The sequence below is a fragment of the Siniperca chuatsi genome, linkage group LG7 (assembly GCF_020085105.1).
Source record: "Siniperca chuatsi isolate FFG_IHB_CAS linkage group LG7, ASM2008510v1, whole genome shotgun sequence".
Lineage (NCBI taxonomy): Eukaryota > Metazoa > Chordata > Actinopteri > Centrarchiformes > Sinipercidae > Siniperca > Siniperca chuatsi.
This window is the reverse complement of record NC_058048.1, coordinates 21,055,723-21,074,307: the sequence shown is the minus strand read 5'-3', so window position 1 is coordinate 21,074,307 and position 18,585 is coordinate 21,055,723. Positions and strand designations below refer to the sequence as shown.

The window sequence follows — 18,585 nt, the reverse complement described above, 5'->3', positions numbered from 1 at the left end:
CATAACTCAGCACTGTGGAGGTAAACATGGCGGCTGTCGGACCTCTAGGAAGAGTCGCTAGACTCGGCTCCAGCATCTGCAGGAACCATCGTTTAATATTTAACAGAAGCCCACAGAGACGAGGAATAGCTTCATGTATCGACCGTAAGTCCCAGAAAACGAGAACTGTTAGTTTATATGACAGTTGTGTGTTATGAAAGACATCTGAATGGCACTGGTGACTATAACCGACGGATGCAACTTTGTTAGCTAACAGACTAGTGTTGGTGTTTACTTTTACAGCTCTCCAGCACCCAAACCATCAGTCTTTTGACCGTTAATAAAACATGATAAAGTAAACACACACAGCCCATTCAGCGCTTTAATAGTACATTTTCCTATCTTAGCTGTCATTGGTTAGTTTTGTTCCTCCTGGTCCTCCAGTCATGAGGCAGAGGGAGCTACACACCCCTCCTTAACACCGCCCCTCTTCTTAGGCAGGTTGTATGATGTGTCAGGGGATTTAAGCAAACCTGAGTTGGATAATTTAATACTTAAATTATGTATTATCTGGAGTCTAGAGGCTTTCCTACTCTACTTTAAGGAGTTACACCCCTTGAAGCTGCTTGAAGCCACAGGTTCAAGAACACAATTCAGGACTCGTTGAAGAAGAATAGTGTGTCTTCTTCACCCAAAGCACTCAACATGTCTAATCATTTTGGAAACTTACTGCCAGCTAACAATATTTAAAAGCAATCGTGCATATGCTACACCGGTATCTGTGCGTGATCGCATTTTATTTCATCCATATGTACTGCATGTATGTTCTCTGCTCTTTGTTGACAGCTGCTCATGGACTCACAGATGAACAGAAGGAGTTTCAAAAAGTGGCCTTTGACTTTGCAGCCAATGAAATGGCTCCACACATGGCGGAGTGGGACCAGAAGGTATGTTGTAGATAGGCATATATTGTTAGTAAGAAGATGTCAAGGCAGTGGACTTTGGCTTCATAATCTTTGGTCAGAGGATGCCCCCTGTAAATGCAAGCATCATTTCTAGTGAAGTGTCCCTGAGTGAGCAGCTGCAGAGGAGCATCCGTAGAAGATTCAGTTCCCCTCTGGACATAAAATCACATATCCTAACACTGAACTATTATTACTGTTATTTTGAAATTATTGGCTCGATAGGAGGCACTTCTGCACCTACATCATCTCTAACTGTGAAGTACCTGCATGTCGGTCATACTTACTGTTGGGTCTGATACTGATATATGTATTTGTCACATTTCACATTAGATTGTCCTTTGTTTAATGTGCTTACTTGTAGTTTAACATTATTTATTGGTGTCTATATGTTCATTTTTTCCCAGGAAATGTTTCCAGTAGAGACGATGCGAAAGGCAGCCCAGTTGGGGTTTGGTGGGATCTACGTTCAGCCGGATGTCGGAGGGTCGGGTCTTTCTCGGCTGGACACGTCGGTCATCTTTGAGGCCTTGTCCACAGGATGTGTCAGCACCACAGCTTACATCAGTATCCACAAGTACGAACCCCTCATATGGCAATAATGGCATGTACCTGCACTTAAAACTTAATGATGAAAAGATTAATTATTTGGTTTTTTGTAAGTCAAGAGGATTTCTTCGATTAAGAAGTGATTTGAGGCTGATTATGTAGTTTAGATTAAAAAATAATGAAACGGCCCAAATAACCAAATTTTCCACAATTTTGTGAGGTTGTTAGAATACATATATTACACATTCAATAAGTTCAAACAACATGTAATAGAATACAGTGATGTGTTTGGCAGTTCGTCCTTACTGAAACGTGATTTTCGTCAAATAATCTCAGACCAAAAGTCATATTTTCCCCACTATGTGAGATGTATTTGGCACTTTGCTTTTTTGATCTTGTGAAAATAGGTACATGAATTACATTGTGACCACTCACTACTATAATGGGCACTATAATGATAGCTACAACATACATTTTCTTTGCCTGCACATTTGCAGTATGCTCCTTTCTTTGCAGCATGTGTGCCTGGATGATCGACACCTTTGGCAACACTGAGCAGAGGGAGAAGTTCTGTCCCAATCTCTGTTCGATGGAAAAGTTTGCTTCCTATTGTCTCACTGAACCAGGTCAGTCTTTATATAGTCTTATAAATATATATGTGTGTATGTGTTGTGGAAAAACTTGTAAAACTTGTACTTCTGGTCAGTCTTTGCTCTGATTAATAGAACAATAAACTCGAAGAAATTCAGATGTCCTTACTTGAATATATGAGATTATTACAACACAAGTCTGATATCAGAGAAGATCTTGGTACAGCTTGCATATATGGACATAGTAGTCCCACCATAAGGGAGGGGTAGACTCAGTGTCTGTGAATGACGACCAAGACTGGATCTCATCTATGCTTATTATGAAGGTGAAGCATCTCCAAGGTCTTCAGCTTATCTTTTACCTCCGATCATCCAAAGCCTCCCAGCATAAAGCATGCCAAGCCTGAAGGACTCAGGGATGCTTCTCAGGTTAACTATCATGTCATCGCATAAGTTAAACAGTCCTTCATACCCATCAATTTCTCCCACAATATACATCTATTTTATATATATATGTGGAAAAAAAACAAAACACTGAGGTGTATTGCAAATTAAAGAATATCTTTTCATTTTTTGTGTAATATATTCATTATTGGTTATGCAAGTGATTTATCTTACATCTATGCTGTTGCTCTAGACGTGTATACTTTAGTTAATGGTCAACAACACAATTAACCTGTGATCTTTGATTTTAGGCAGCGGCAGTGATGCTGCTTCACTTCTGACCACTGCACAGCTGAAAGGTGACCATTACATCTTGAATGGTTCGAAGGTAATTTCAAACATGTCTATGCTCACTATATAACTGTAAATAGTTTCTTATAAAAAGAAAAATTAAATCTCGTCATGACTCTCCAGGCCTTCATCAGTGGAGGAGGAGACACAGACGTCTATGTTGTGATGTGCAGAACAGGAGGCAGAGGACCAAAAGGCATCTCTTGCTTGGTGGTGGAGAAAGGAACCCCAGGCCTCAGTTTTGGCAAAAAAGAAAAGAAGGTAGAGTTCACTGGTGTTGGATTGCTGGATTTAATTATATTGCTCTGTAGCTAGTATTTGCAGTTAACCACTAGATGGCAGAATTAAGTCATAGTCACTGGACTGTTTTTCAATCTGTTCTCCAGGTGGGTTGGAACTCCCAGCCAACCAGGGCGGTGATATTTGAGGATTGTGCCGTTCCAGTGACCAACCGTCTTGGTGAGGAAGGACAAGGATTCAGCATCGCCATGAAAGGCCTAAATGGAGGCAGGATTAATATTGGTGAGGAGGAAAACTATCCAAGTAGTTACCCCTCTATTGTAGTTAATGATACCCAAATATCTAATTTATTCCCATAGCTAGAGATGATTGGAATCACCCTCATAATGGAAATTATTAAATCAAAATATCGATTTTCTGTAGATGTAAGTAAGTGAACTAATGGCAGCGAGTCAGGCACCTAAGCAGGTGGGAATGAGCCTGTTGTGCATATTGTTTATAAAAGTGGAGTCTTAAGGTGGTTAAACATCAAGAATGTTTTTTGGAAGCTGACATTAAAGTGAAACAATGTAACCGTTTCAAGAGGAAATAACACATTCTTCCTATGAATGAAAAGTTAAATTCATAAGTAATACAATGCATCCTTGCTCAGTTCAATACACTCAGGGGTTTTAGCTGCTACAGCCTTACGTGGTCTGGTACGACCGGTAGCTTATGGCAGCTGGTGTTAGTTAAAGCTAGTAAACTGTAGATAAATTACTGTGTAACTGACAGTCAGTTTGCTGTATGACTCCACTCTACTTGTGTTACTGTTCTACTACTGACCTACTGTTTTAACATTGGCTGTTGTTTAGAAAAAAAGTTACATACTCTTGCTTTAAGAGGAAAAAAAAAAACATATCCAGGTGACGAATGCAGCAGCTTCTTAATCAGGAGTTTTTATATGAACACTCTGCCAACAGCATCCTGCTCTCTTGGGGCGGCTCATGCCTGCGTACAGCTAGCGAGGGATCATCTGCTGGTACGCAAGCAGTTTGGAGAGACACTCTCCAACAACCAGGTAAGTAGCTCACATTTTTACAGTCTAGATCCAAAGTATTTAGCCACTGGTCCTGCCAGTGATGATGAAAAGTTATCTTGAATTCGTACTTCCTTCTCTCCCTGTCTGTGTTATGTGTAGTTTCTTCAGTTCAAACTGGCAGAAATGGCCACCAAGTTGGTCGCGTCTCGCCTTCTGGTGCGTGAAGCTGCAACAGCACTGCAGGAGAACCGGCCTGATGCCGTTTCTATCTGCTCCATGGCCAAGCTCTTTGCCACAGATGAGTGCTTTGATGTGAGTAATACTGAATAAAGGTAGGAGTATTCATTTTCGCAAAAAAAAAAACTGTTCAACTTTTGCACTTGTTTCACTTTTTCTATATGGTTACCTGTTCTTTCTCAACAGATCTGCAACCAGGCTCTTCAGATGCATGGTGGGTATGGTTACCTCAAAGACTACGCAGTGCAGCAGTTTGTCCGGGACATTAGAGTGCATCAGATCCTAGAGGGTGAGCTTTTATAACGGTGACCTTACTCTGTATGTCTTGTTTATCAGATTTTAATATGATTAATTTCCTTACATTTAAGAGGGCCTTCATGCTGTGGTTTTGTAACAGTTACAGTTTGTGTGACTCTTTTCTTTCTTTCCTCTTTTATTTCCCCTAAAGGCACAAATGAGGTGATGAGGATGATCATTTCCCGAAATCTGCTGACGGAGTCATGATAAATCTTTTTCCCTGGATCTTCAAGTCACTTCAGTAGTGACCATATTGTTATGGTCGTCATTTCTGGTTTGTTACTGTGTGACTGGTTTCCTGAAATGTCCTCTGTATCGTAGGTTTTCTAAAGGTGACAAAGGTCATTGTAGGATCTGGGCTAAACCAGTCAGTAAAATGTAGGTTTTTCTAGTACAATATTGGGTCTTTTGTTTCATTTTTCGCTACACTGGCAGCAAGGCTCTAGGGATGGCAATGTTGATTCATCAGTCTGTTGTGTAACACTGGTCCAGAGTGAAATATCTCAGTAACAATTACAAGAAAATTCATGGTTTTAAGAGGATGAATCCAAATGACATTGGCAATTCCCTGACTTTTAATGTAGTGCCACCTGCAGGTCAAAATTTCAACATATCCAACACTTTTTCTAACCTGGTAGAGCGTGCGCACCATGTACAAGGCAGAGTCCTTACTGCAGCGGCTTGGGTTCGAATCCACGCTGATGAACGCTGACAATCCCAGTCAATCCCAGTCTGACAATGTTCAGCTGAGTCATATCCTCGCCACTGTACAGAGGAACAAGACTAAGAGTTTACAGCCATTCTTAGGCACAGCAGTGCTTTGAGTGAAATGCTAACGTTGGCATGCTAACATGCTCACAATGACAATACGGTGTAGTCCCTCATTTGTCCAGGAGTGTTCCATCGTAGAAAAGGTTTCAGTCGTAGTCATCTGGACACTGTTTTCAGAATCAAGACTCAGAAATTTAAGCTACTCTGTGTTTTCTCTGTGTAATTTCTGAGTTCTCAGACCATTTTCACAATTGAGAATGACTTCCGGATGGGAGCCGAAACGTCTTGATTCTGAAAACAGTGTCCAAATGACTACGACTGAAACCTTTTCTACGATCACGATCGTGTCTAGCCTATTAGCATGCTAACATTTGCTAATTAGCACAAAACACAGCTGAGGCTGATGGGAATGTCATTAGTATTCCAGATATTTGGTCATAAAACAAAGTGAAAATTTGAACTGATGGTGGTACTAGAGGAAAAGTTACGGGATCACCAAAGTTATTTCAGTTCATCCTGAGAGGGGCATGAACGTGTGTAACAAATTTCATGGAAATCCAATAGTTGTGAAAATAATTTCACTGAAAGCCATAAAGATCAACCTCATGGTGGCGCTAGAGGAAAAATCAGAGGATCACCAAAGTCAGTGGGATTTAGCCTCTGGGGACCATGCACATCTGTACAAAGTTTCATGGCAATCCCTCCAATAGTTATTGAGATAGATCAGTCTTGACCGACCAACCTATCGACATTGCCATCCCTAGAGCCGTGCTGCTAAAAACCCCTCTTGATTTTCATAATTACATAGCATATTCTCTTGCACTGCCTCCAGCAGTGGTAATAATCTAGAAATTGTTTTGAAATTGAAAAAGTTTGATTTTGATTTTTCATCCAAAAGTTTTGTTTCCTGTGAAGCTGCTAGTGTGTTTTCTATAAAAAGCTGCTCTTTACAACAGTTTCACTCAATTTGTGAAAAGAGTTTTGGATTATTTTTTCTCATTGCTTGAAGGGATTAAACACCAACTATAGTGTTAATAAAAGGGTGAGGTTTTTCTACTGTATATCACATGCTGTCTCAGCACATCTGTCCCTAAAGTGGCCTTTCAGATGTTATTTATCTTCATGGTTACTGTATTATTACCTTATTGTGTGTTCTGTATTATGTAAAATGGCTACAGAAAAACATGCTGTGTTATTATTATTATTCACATTTCTGTCATTTTATGATCTGTTTCCACGAGTAATCATGTGTTTATAGGTGAAGTGATTATAACTCAGTCATGCTAAAATCAAACACTCCAGAACACTTTATTGAAAAAATTGTCAACAATCAAAACTGCAATAAAAGTGCTACATGTAGCCTTTCAGCATCAAAACATCACTGCCACATCATTTGCAGAGTTTAGTATACTTACAAGAAAACAAATGAGACCATCAGCACCATCAGCGACCAATTGCCTCAACTAATAGCCTTGTATGTTTACAGTAATTATATAGTTATACCAAGCACCTTTGAACAAAATAGTCAGAAACCATCAACAATGCTGTACTCACTATTTTGGTTACATTCCATCTACCATAACAGGCAATATACTCATTAAGTATGTTCTCTCAGTAGACATCAGTGTCATGAAACCATACTGACATCGTTACAGTAGGTTCAACAAACAACCCTTACACGTGAACACAAGTAAATGTGGGTCAAAGAAAGCAAGACATTAAGTTTGAAATACCTGAATTGTGATTTTGATCTGAACTAGTGCAGTTAGCCTGAGAGAAGTGACTGAAAAGTGAACCTTACACAGCCAGGTATAGGGGAAATAGAAATGAAATTATAAAAATGTGTTTATATTTACTTTATTCATATATCATACAAATGTAGCCAAAACATATTTAGCAAGAACTGCAAAACTCTAAGCAAACTGTTCATTGTGGTTTACAGTATCCAGACACACTGCATTCATTTAACACAACCCTCTTGGAATAATTGGCATTTTATGTACACAGCCTAAAACTCTTAACACTATTGGATGCCATTTTGAAGATCTCATAATAAGCGTGTAAATAAAAATATATTTCTCTTTAGTGAGCCAGAACTCAGGATACAAAAAGAAACTGAAATGACTGAACTGAAGGGAGAGTTTGTGAAAATGAAGCACAAACCACCTGTGAGACATTTTCTTCTCTCACAACCTCTCAGGTTTTCGTGGAGAAAATGCTTTTCCATTTCATGGCATACTTTCTCTCCACCCATAACCGCTGTCCTTTTATTTTCTCATCAGAGATGCTTCTGCTGGCTACACCAGCGAGCCGGCTTGGCTCTGAGCAGGCACCATGACAGCGACAGCTCCCATGCGTGTCAGAGTGGAGGAGCTGATTTTTGGGGACACAGTGAGTGGAGGTGGCACCTGAGGCTGAGCCCCCTCAGTTCTGTTGGGGATGGCGACTGCAGGGCTCCTCAGAAGCTGCGGAGGGGCCCCGTTTGTACTGGGGGGTCGCTTGTGTTTACGCGATGGGGTGCCTCCCATGTTGTAACCAGGAAGTCCCTGTAGCGTGTTGGCTTCTCCAGGTTGCAGCTGGTAGGCATTGATCACCGAGCCCGTGTCTGAAGCTGACATGGGGGAGTATGGGTAGTGGAAGTTTGGCTGGTGGGGGTCTCGGGGTCGGGGACTGGTGGCTATGGAGGACAGCGTGCCGTTCTTGGATATGATGTCTGAACCGGTATTACTCTTTGCCCATGACACTCGCTTTGGTGCCTGAGCATCCTCCCTATGGCAGAAGGGAAGCAGAGAGAACAAAAACTCATAATTACTGAAAATGACTAAAATCAAAAATGACTAAAAGGAAATAGGTGAAATATTTACTTGCTTACGTAAAGAGATAATACACATTCACCCTTGAATTGGGCACCACCTTTGACAGAACACATTCAGCTTCAGTGTTTTGCACTCACATTGAGTTCTAACAAACAACCACTTGTACATTGCAGATTTTTAAATGACCCGTACCATCTTATACAGTATTTATTACAAATATACAATGGTGAGTGAAATATTCAGATACTTTAAACAAGTAAAAATAGTGATAGCGCAATGTAAAAATACTTAACAAATAAAAGTCCTGCATGTAATTGTATTGTCAGCAAAATGTACTATCAAAAGTAAAATAAATGATGGCCCCTTTCAGAGTGTAATAATATTATAGATCAGTATATTGTTGACATATTATTACTGAATCGTAACCATGTAAGCCCCGTTTTAATGTTTTAGCTGGTTGCTTCATTTAATCTATAACAATTATGCATTATATTTTATTACATGATCATATGTTTTGTTATGTAAAGTTTGTAGTAACTATACCTGTCAGATAAGCATAGTTTTGTAAAAATTACAATATTTCCTTCTAAAATGTAGTGGAATATAAGTATTAAGTACCACTGAATTCAGAAAAAAGTATAGCATTTCATTGCATTTTTCTTACCAAATCAGTATCATAATTACTAAATGCAGTGGCATAGCCGAAACGTCATTGTAAGTAGACTGTTGCTTTTGATTTAATAGAGCATGATCGCCGTACTTATTTGTAAATTTAATGGATCAAAGCTTCTGGCTGATAGTGCCCTAAAGATAATAAGAGATTTAATACAATTGCAATGAGTAGAGCCAGTTCCTTCCTCCTTTTTTTGCCTACAAGTATAAGGAAAAATAAAAAAATTTGAAACACCTCTCATTGTAATGCAGTTCAGTACAACACCACCTTTAACTATGTCCTCAGTAATAAACATATAATTGAATTTACAAATGTCTGACAATGCCACCAAAAACTGAACATTATAAACTTCGTAAAGGTAGGATTTATGGCAGCTGGGCTGTTGTATTGAATTGCATTAGATTGTACAGGTGTACCTAATAAAGTGGCTGCTGAGCATACAGTGAAATTCTCACTTGATCTCGTTGGCTATCTCCTCCTCAGTGTCCCCTCTCCTTCTCAGTATGAATATGAGGAAGAGTGCCATGGCCACCAGTCCCACTATCGAACCCAGTGTAGCTGCTGCAATCATGCCTGCATTGGACGCTGGGAAACAGATCTCAGATCAGTATTTACACTTAAGGAGCATCACAGTTGTGTTATTTAAAAACACAGTGTTGAATACACTGGCGTGTGGTGGAGTTTTTACTGTGTACGCACAGGTGATAACCTCCAGGTTAATGGAGCAGCTGTCGGAGCCGGCAGTGTTGCTGGCTCGGCAGATGTACTTCCCTGACATGCTTTTAGTGAGGTTGCTCAGCCTGAGGGTGCCGTGTCGCTCGTCTGCAAAACAACACAGTTACACACATGTCACAATCATATATTTATGTCATCCGGGCATGTGGTCATGGTAGAACTAGCCAAGAAAACTATACAGGTCGACGTTACATCATTTGACTTTAGAAGTTCCTACTATTTTAAGTGTTTAAGTGTTTCCCTAGACATTTTTGCTTTCTGAGACTTCAGTCAGTTTTTGGCTGTTTTACTGTTTTGGATTTGCATATTTCTGCATGTTGGTGTGTTTGTAAAAAAAAAGCTGAAACTATGCACTTTGTAAAATGTTATGACAGAAAGCATTTCATAATGCAGTAAATAAATACACTGATTCCTGATTTCCTTATTGACAAATTATTTTCAGATTTTAGGGGTATATTTTTTTCTTCAATTAGATACAATAATGTATTGTGTATTACAGAGTCATCTGTATCACGGTACCATTGTTTTGTGCAACATATCATGGTACTGTTGAATCATTAGTTACTGATTCCCAGCCTTAATCCAGAATCTAATCCACTATTGGCCCTTATCCAGTATCTACAGTATTATAGTTTGGCATCGGTTGAATCCCCCAGTAGACAGCTCTGCAGATGATTCTGCAGTCTTGCTACATAATAATGTTTGTCAGCAATTTTTGTCTTAATATTTTCTCACACCACGGTCATAACACAGCAGTAAATGTGTGTGCGTCTGTCTCAGTGCTTTCACGACTGGGTATTTCCATTCAACACAATCTGTTCCTCTTGGCACATCTGGCTTTAAAATGCTATGTTGTTGCAAACATAGGCTGTAGAAAAATAAACAAGCTTTATGAGGGACTTATCACAACAAATCCTCTGAAATCCAATTTTAGACGTCACGTGTCTTCATCTGATGTGTTTTTGCTTTCGTGGGGATCGTAAGGAAATGAGAGTGGGTGTGCGTCTGTTTTGTGGAATCAACCTCCTAAAGTGTTGTTCGGATTGGTGGGGTGTCTTATAAGTGTTTGTGCACGCCTGTCGCACTCTGCACTGAGTCAATCCCGACAAAGAGAAAATTATTGCAACCCAGGGGCTCATCCGAATCATCTCAGATGAAAAGTCAAGGTTCACATTGTGCCAGCAAGCAGTATATTAATGCAAGAGAGAAAATCCTTAACAATCATTGTGTCCAAACAGCTACCTTCATCCCAAAGTTTGGGTGAGTTTTGTCTGCACCACCAGGAGGGATGTTAATGTAGGTAGGTGCCCACAAACGACTGCCAACAGTCGAACTACAGTAAATCTGTTGTTAACTTTAGATTTTGGTGAACTAAAACAAGTGTAACTAGATGAAAAGGCCAGAAATTGTCTGTGTAATCAAGCACTGTCTGTGTTGGTCTGCACATTTTTCAGTCAATGTGAGTACATGTGACCACACAATTAAATGCATATACACTTAAATTATTAAAATTCAAAGTAAGAATAGCTGGTATTCATTAACAGAGCATAGCATTATTGTTAACCTTTCAACCAGAATATTAAAATCATGCCTCAGAAATAAAAAAAAGTAGGTGTCAAATAGAACAGTGGCAGATGAGGCAGAGGTGATATGCACCTGTCCCTCTCTGATTATTTAATCCCCGGGTTTGAAAACCAGCTGTGGAGAACCAAACCCAATTGTGACAGATTAGCAGAACATCAGCTGAGCTTGGAGCGAGTTCAAGCCCGAACAGTGATCAGATCCCAGCAGCAGCAGAGCTGGAGGGGAGCTGACATTACAGTAGGTGCTGCCTCATGTCAAGACAGGAGCATTACTCATATTACCCTGCCATCACTGCAAGGTCAATGAGCAGCATTTGTCAAAGCCTTCACACATGACATGTGATTAATGTAAATCAGCAGCATTTTTATATGAAGTTCATGATATAGTTTGCCTCCTCACATGACAAGCTACAGTGGATTACTTTTCATAATGAATGTAAAAAACCACACACATTCACATGTCAAGAAGAAACATTTTAAAACAAACGAATCAGGAACCTAATGCTAATGCATTCATTTAATTTTGCAGGACTAATGGGTGAAGATTAAATAACTACATTTCTACTAAAATCTGCATTCTAGTGGACACAACTAAACAACTACAACAGGGCTGTACAGGACACATCTGTCTATTGATTCACTATCCTATTAATGTATTTATGCATTGCCTCCATTTACATGCCACTGTTATTGTAAACTGTTGCTAAGGGCTGCAACTAATGATTACACTAAAAAAGATGTCTTCAAATTACTTGTTTTGTCAGACAAATGGTCCAAAACACAAATAGCCTATTCAGTTTAAAATTATATAAAACAGATAAAAGCAGCAAATCCTCAAATTTTTGAGGCTGGAACAAAATAATGTTTGGCATTTCTTATTGGAAAAACAGGCTTATTCACTTTCTTGCCGAGAGTTAGTTGGATGAAAAGATAACTCTCATATCTGCACAGTAAATGAAGCTAGCAGCCAGTTAGCTTAGCTTGGAATGACTAGAAACCACAGATCTAGCTAGCTAGCTTGGCTCTGTACATCGGTTACCTCTAAAGCTCAATAATTCACGTTATGTCTTGTTTGCTTGATCCGTACAAAAACCAAAGTGTAAAATGACATGTTTTCCACGTTTTAATTACTGACTTTTAGCGAGTTGAAACAGCTAGCCTGACTCTGTCCAAAGGTAACAAAATTTGCCTACCAGAACATGTAAAGCTTAATATTACTAGCTAGCTAATTAAAACCTGTTAAATGGCTTTTGTATGAATTGGACAAAGAAGATTAACGTGTTAATTAGTTAACTAGTCGTAGTTAGTCTATGGCTCCTATAGCTGTATATTTATGTTACATACATGAGAGTGGCACTGATATAGGCCTATTCTTATCTAACCTGGTTAACTCTCAGCAGCAAGAAATTAGCCTATTTTCCAAAATGTCAAACTACTCCTTTGAATGATTATTTTCTGCCAATGGACTAATTATTTGAGCCCTACTATGAACTCTAATTAGTGATTATATCCTTTGGTTCAAAAAGATGGTAAAAATTTTTAATTTTTTTTTAACCAGCTTTGAAGGGCAAGAACATCCTTCCTGTGTGTCTTATTATAGCACAAAATGAAAAGATGAGTGAATGCAATAACATGGCAAAATCTAACGCAACACATGTATACTACAAAGATTTAAAGAACAAATTCAACCCTTCTTTTACAAAATGGAAATATATGCAAAATCCTTATTATGGATATTTTCAGGAAAACATTACAATGTAAAACAGCTGTTCATTGTTGCATATGATTGCAGTGAAGATAAACTACCACCTGCTATTCCTAGAGAGTTTAACATCCACATTTTCTGATGATTTAATCAAGAATGTAGAAGGCGAATGTGAAGTTTTCAGGTTGAATTCAATTATTACCTGGCTTGACACTTATGCTAAGATTTTTGTTTTCCTTTTTTGATGGTAATCATTTCTGAAAAATAATCCTATAAGCATTCTTACAAATTGGGTTGATTTTTTTCCTTTAAAGCTTTTCTACAGCTTATGGCTGTGATTCAAAGAGAAACCATGACTCCTCGGGATGTCACGGTTTGCAGGTGAGGGGTAGGATGGAATTATGGGGAAATAATGGAAAATTTATGAATGAAAACCCTTACCCATGAACCCAAGGACAAGCATAGGCTGGGGGCAAGATCTCCATTCTGGGTTTTTTTGCAGAAGGAAAGATGGCAGAGAGCGTGTGAGCATGAATGAAGGAAGGAGTGGTACAACTGAATGGGAGGGGGTGGAAGAGTGAGACGCACTGCACTCTCAGTCCCAAATCCAACTTATGCCTCTTAGAGGGGTTGATCAAGTAATGACATGGGGCTTGTTAGATTAGGCACCAAGGTCAACAGGAAATGAGGAGTGCTGAGAGAGGATCAGCAGAGAGAGAGAACAGAGAGAGAGCGATTGCTGAAAGAGATAAGCAGTGATAGCAGAGTTAAGTTCATAGAGAGAGAGAACATATCAGCGCAGATAAAAAGATGAGTTGAACTTGAGTGTTGATGGCATGTAAGAGGGACCAGATACACATGTGATGTAGGCATGAGTGTGCATACTGCACTACAAAACCCTGGGTCAATGCACAATCAGAGGGAGTAGTTTTCATTTTATGAATCTGAGGACTTTTCTGCTATAAAGAGATGAGGGCCAAAGATCAAAGCAGTTAAGTTAATACTCAATCAATCAGCCTAAGGCCTGTTGTTCAGAAACAGATGGTGTTTTCTCTGCGGCGTCATCTGAAAACAAACTAAATAATGCAACAATAAAAGCATAGAGACATATAGCATTTCTCTCTTGCATGGGCAGTGCTGTGAGAGGAGTATGATGAAGTTTGAGTTGTCTTAATCTGTTAAAGGGAATTCACGCTGCATGTTAAGGCATGATCGAGGATCTTCCTATGTGGTGCGCGTGGAACGTCTATCAGCAAAATAAAGCCCACAATCTGCGTCTGAGACTTCATGTGCGTGACCTGACGAAATGGACTCAGCTTCATCTGCATGTGAGGTGTTAGGGTCAGGAGGAAGGTGCATGACATTTAGACCTGCAAACAGGCTTACAGATAATTCCTCTACCATTTTATGTTTCTGTTTGATACATATCTACGTTAACAGGGAAATGAGGCTGGCTGACAATAACCTGACTAAAGATGAATGTTGCTCTCACCTCTTTTTCCCTCCAAAACTACCCAATATAAAGGGTAAAAATGTGATACTAATTTAATAAGGATGCCTGAATGTGACATGATGAGCCTGTGTAAAACTGGGCTCAGTTGTGTGACACAGTGAATGTTCTTCAACCCAAAATAAATAAATAGAAAATTGCAGTTCTGCAAAATCTGCATTTATATACATTTATATGAATCTAGAAAATAAATTATGAAATTGGTTATAGTGCTTTCCATACAAATAGCAGAATAACAACAACAAAAAAAGGCTGTGGCCTCTCAGGCTGCATACAACCCCAAATAAGATAAGTGAACCTGTCTGTAGCCTGATAGTCGAAACCCAGGGGAAAAAATCTGGAAAGCACTAGCTATATGACTGGCTGCTGCTGTAAAGCTTAATTGCTGTAAGACTGTGGTAATGAGGTGACTTAGATGAGGCTATATATTTCTACGATAGAAAAGAATAAGAACAGATTTTAAATGACATTTTTTTCAGTGCAAGCATCACAAACCTCGATTATATCTGAACGACCGTAGAAATATCAAAACCAAGGGCAAATAAAACCCAAACTTTCTATGCGGATAGATACAACTTGAGGTGACAGTAAGTGAAAACAATTTTCTGTAATTTGGATGAACTGACCGTTACATCCTCGTTAAAATACTCACTCTGCATTGGGGAGAAGAAGACCTCAGACAGGGGTGCAGCCTTGGTCCATTTGTACTGAGGGACGGGTTTTCCATGACTGGACTTACAGCTCAGAGTCACGTTGCCTTTCACCACTGCGTTCCCTGTCATGGTGCATACTGGTGGAGAAGGCGGGACTGCAGAGATAGACAGACCAAGTGTTACTGAGTTAACACATGTGAGATAAGAATATAGGATCACCTGACCTGATATTGAACTTGTACGTTCGGCTTTAATCCACTGCAAATAAAGTGGAGATTTCTTGGGGCAGTAGCCATATTGCATTCAAATAAGAAAATGTTTTAACACCCCGGCATGTTTCCATCTGCTACTGGAGGATGACATAATGACCTCAGAGCCCAGTGAATCTCTGAACAGCAGATAAGATTTATTTGTGCTTAGTGCTTGCTCACATAAATATATGATTTTTAACAGACTGGTCTGATCCAAAATCCTTCAAAATATGTTCAGCATTGCCTGAATTTCCAAATCCAAGAAAACGTGTGAGCTGTGTCGCAGACTGTCTGATTAAATCTAACCTTTGAAATTCCTCTGATGCTATGGTCCATTACCTTTGACATTAAGGCGCATCTCTCCGGTAATGCCAGGACGTCCAGGGATGATGACATTGCAGATGTAGCGTCCGGAGTCAGACTCCTGCGTGTTGTTGATGTAGATGGAGAGGTTGGCTGAGGGCATGGCCGCACTGAAGCCCACTCTTTTGGTGAACTCGTTCTGGCCGTGCCCAACCTCACCTGAGCTGAAGTTTATCACCTGAACAGAGAAAACACGTCCATGGAAACACTAACACAGCAGCATAGTATCATCACACTGTTAATTATTAATACATTTAATAGTAATTAGATCAATATTTCTGAGTCCTTTTTATGAAATACAACACATTTGAAAACTAAGGTACAAAATAGACTATTCTCTCTGGTCATTCGAGTGAAATATTTTGATTTATTTATTATTTTATTTGCTGCAGCCATATTAAGATGTGCAGATTAACCATATAACAGAAATCACAGTCCTTCATAATGATAATCCTGACATGTACAGATGGTGGATGTTGAATTTCAGGCTGATTTTCTGTTTGAGATAAGCTCGCAGGCATCGGACACTCAAACTGTTTAGATTATATTAATCATGCAAAGACCCTACACACTCTGACACACACACACGCTGTATGTGCAGATACATACAGTTTCACCAGCAGTTCGTGCTACATACAGGAGGTCCAGTAAATAGTATAGATGAAATGTCCCGTTCCTTCCTTCCACTATGAATTAGACATCAGCAGCGGTGTTGGAAATAATAATCCCTAGATGGGTTTCTCAGGATATAACAGTGTCATGCAATGCAAAAAATGCTCACCTAATCTAGCATACATTTAGAGGTCAGGTAGGCCTTGTATGTAACTTCAGTAGGTTTTCTATATTTTGTTTTGTCTCGATTTATTCCATCTATAAAATGACAGAAAAATGCTGTTCACAGTTTCCTGAAGCCCAAGGTGACATCTTCAAGTTTCTTGTTTTATCTGGCCAAGAGTTTAAACTCAAAGATATTTCACATCAAAATATTATAAAACAGAGAAAAGCAGCAAATCCTCACATTACAAAAGCTGGAACCAGAGAATATTTGGCTTTTTTGCTAGAAAAACTACTTAAACTATTAATTGATTGTCAAAATAGTTACCCATTCAGTGTTTCAGCTCTAATATTTTGGTTTGTAGGTATAACACTTCCACTACAGTAGCAGGAGGATCAGGAAACACACTCTACCTCATTTTAATCCCTTTAAAGAGGCTCTCCTTTCTCTACTCCACTAGAGGTCAGAGCAGGGTCAGCTATAAAGCAGATTGTTGCAGATTTGTGTTTTGACCTTCTCACCTGCTTGGATTCATTTCCCATGAAGTTCCAAACGACAGAGTTTTTGGAAATGTCTGAGTTGGGGCTGTACCAGGCGTGTAACACCACCATTTGGCCCTTGACCACCTCCATCTCTCCTCTGGGGAACTCCACCTTGTGGGTGTCACCTGGAACAACAATGGTATGGAAACGGTTAATCACAACTGTAATGCAGCAGAGGCACGGCAGTTTGTGTTATCATGATCTGGGGCAGGCCGGAGATAATAATAGATTATAATAACTTTAAATATTTTTATCCTGTGTCATGCTTCAATTTTATGCATACAAATACTGGTTTGTGTTAAATGAGATATATATATATATTTATAGTATTTCATTTTAGATCTTTTGTCTTTGCACGCCCAGGTCCCATGTTGGATTGAATCTATGATTTTTGCAGGGCTGCAACTAATGATTATTTTAACTATTAATTAATCTGCTGATTATTTTCTCAATTAATAGTTTGATGTATAAAATGTCTTCACATGTCTTATTTTGTCCAACAAACAGTTCAAAACCCAAAGATATTCAGTTTACAATCATATAAAACAGAGAAAAGCAGCAAATTCTCACATTTATGGAGCTAAAAACAAGAAAATATTTGGTCATTTTGCTTGAAAAATAACTTAAATGATCATTTGATTATCGAAATAGTTGGCAATTCATTTCAGGACAATCGACTAATATATTAAAGGTGGGGCATGCGATTCTGGATAAATCCAATACCGTGACAAATACCATGATATAGAGCGAACAACGACACAGCAAGTAATGTGACTAACGTTAGCTAGGTTGTGGGTTAGCAAACTGTCGCTACAGTTGCTGCTGCAAAGCTAACAGCTAGAGAGGACGAGATGTTTCCCAGAACCAGCAAACCAGCTCCAGACAGCGACTCACAACTCTCCTGCTACTATAGCTAACATTCACAACAGCAGCATATCTTGGAAAACTAGAAAGTAAGCTGAATGTCCGCGGGCAAGTCATTTACCATTACGTGACACACAAATCATGGCTGGAATAGTGTTGTGTGGCTCGGTCCGAGCCACTTTGTTTGTTTCCCGTTTACAGAGCCAGGGCTGTGTACAAACACTGGAGTTTTTTTCAGCGCACACACTGAACAGACAGCTAGCAGACCGTGAGGAGATATTCGATGAATTTGAAGCAATGACGAGTATTGGATTAGAATCACATACCCCACCTTTAATCGACTAATTGCTTCAGCTCTTGTTTTTTTTTGTTTTTCTTTTCTTGTGCTTTTTTGTTTTGTGTAATGAGTATGTTTTGTGACAGAAAAAAATCAAATCAAATATTGCTACACCTGATCAAACTGACTCACATGGAAGATGGCTGTGGCTCTACATGTCTTTGTCAATGTACAAAAAACTGATAGACAGAAGAAACACAAAAAACTTAAAAACAGTAAAAATGCTGAAAATTGTGAATTGGAGAAAAGGAATGTTGTCATTTTGTTGAATTTCATGTCTGTGATATCAGCTGATCTGATTTACTCCTTGATAATCACTCAACAACCTCAGGACCAGTCGATCCCAAACATGTTTTGCCTTCCCCTTCCTGATGTGTGTGTTATCACTTTGGCTTCT

At 39.2% G+C, this 18,585-nt stretch overlaps 2 protein-coding genes across 5 annotated transcripts in view; one reads left to right on the top strand and one right to left on the bottom strand.

The window, feature by feature from the left end:
• The first annotated feature begins 11 nt into the window (after positions 1–11).
• acad8 (acyl-CoA dehydrogenase family, member 8) lies at positions 12–6,757 on the top strand. Of its 2 annotated transcripts, none has more exons than XR_006378524.1 (11): positions 12–144; positions 826–926; positions 1,349–1,518; positions 2,007–2,116; positions 2,776–2,852; positions 2,939–3,076; positions 3,202–3,337; positions 4,018–4,115; positions 4,236–4,408; positions 4,500–4,602; positions 4,762–4,778. XR_006378524.1 is itself a non-coding variant. In XM_044201926.1 (11 exons), the coding sequence occupies exons 1-11, from the start codon at positions 27–29 to the stop codon at positions 4,815–4,817; spliced, it is 1,260 nt and encodes a 419-aa protein (XP_044057861.1). In that variant the 5' UTR covers positions 12–26; the 3' UTR covers positions 4,818–6,757. The 2 variants fall into 2 exon arrangements, 1 of the variants encoding a protein (XP_044057861.1); XM_044201926.1 differs by having other exon boundaries at positions 4,236–4,388; positions 4,762–6,757.
• esamb (endothelial cell adhesion molecule b) overlaps positions 6,666–18,585 on the bottom strand; it is a 44,386-nt gene continuing 32,466 nt past the window's right edge. For 2 of the 3 annotated variants that reach the window (XM_044201925.1, XM_044201923.1), the window contains exons 2-8: positions 16,967–17,112; positions 15,647–15,848; positions 15,056–15,211; positions 13,335–13,379; positions 9,570–9,692; positions 9,326–9,455; positions 6,666–8,150 (exon numbers count right to left, since the gene is read on the bottom strand). In XM_044201925.1, coding sequence (XP_044057860.1) covers positions 7,679–8,150; positions 9,326–9,455; positions 9,570–9,692; positions 13,335–13,379; positions 15,056–15,211; positions 15,647–15,848; positions 16,967–17,112 — 1,274 coding nt within the window. In that variant the 3' untranslated portion in view covers positions 6,666–7,678. The remainder of the gene's footprint in view (positions 8,151–9,325; positions 9,456–9,569; positions 9,693–13,334; positions 13,380–15,055; positions 15,212–15,646; positions 15,849–16,966; positions 17,113–18,585) is intronic. The other variant, XM_044201924.1, reaches the window with a different exon arrangement.

Excerpts from the sequence above, each read along its gene's own strand:
- acad8 (XM_044201926.1), top strand. The coding sequence starts at position 27 with ATGGCGGCTGTCGGACCTCTAGGAAGAGTCGCTAGACTCGGCTCCAGC. Across the intron at positions 1,519-2,006 it reads GCTTACATCAGTATCCACAA|CATGTGTGCCTGGATGATCG; the intron begins GTACGAACCCCT and ends CTTTCTTTGCAG. Across the intron at positions 4,116-4,235 it reads AGACACTCTCCAACAACCAG|TTTCTTCAGTTCAAACTGGC; the intron begins GTAAGTAGCTCA and ends TGTTATGTGTAG.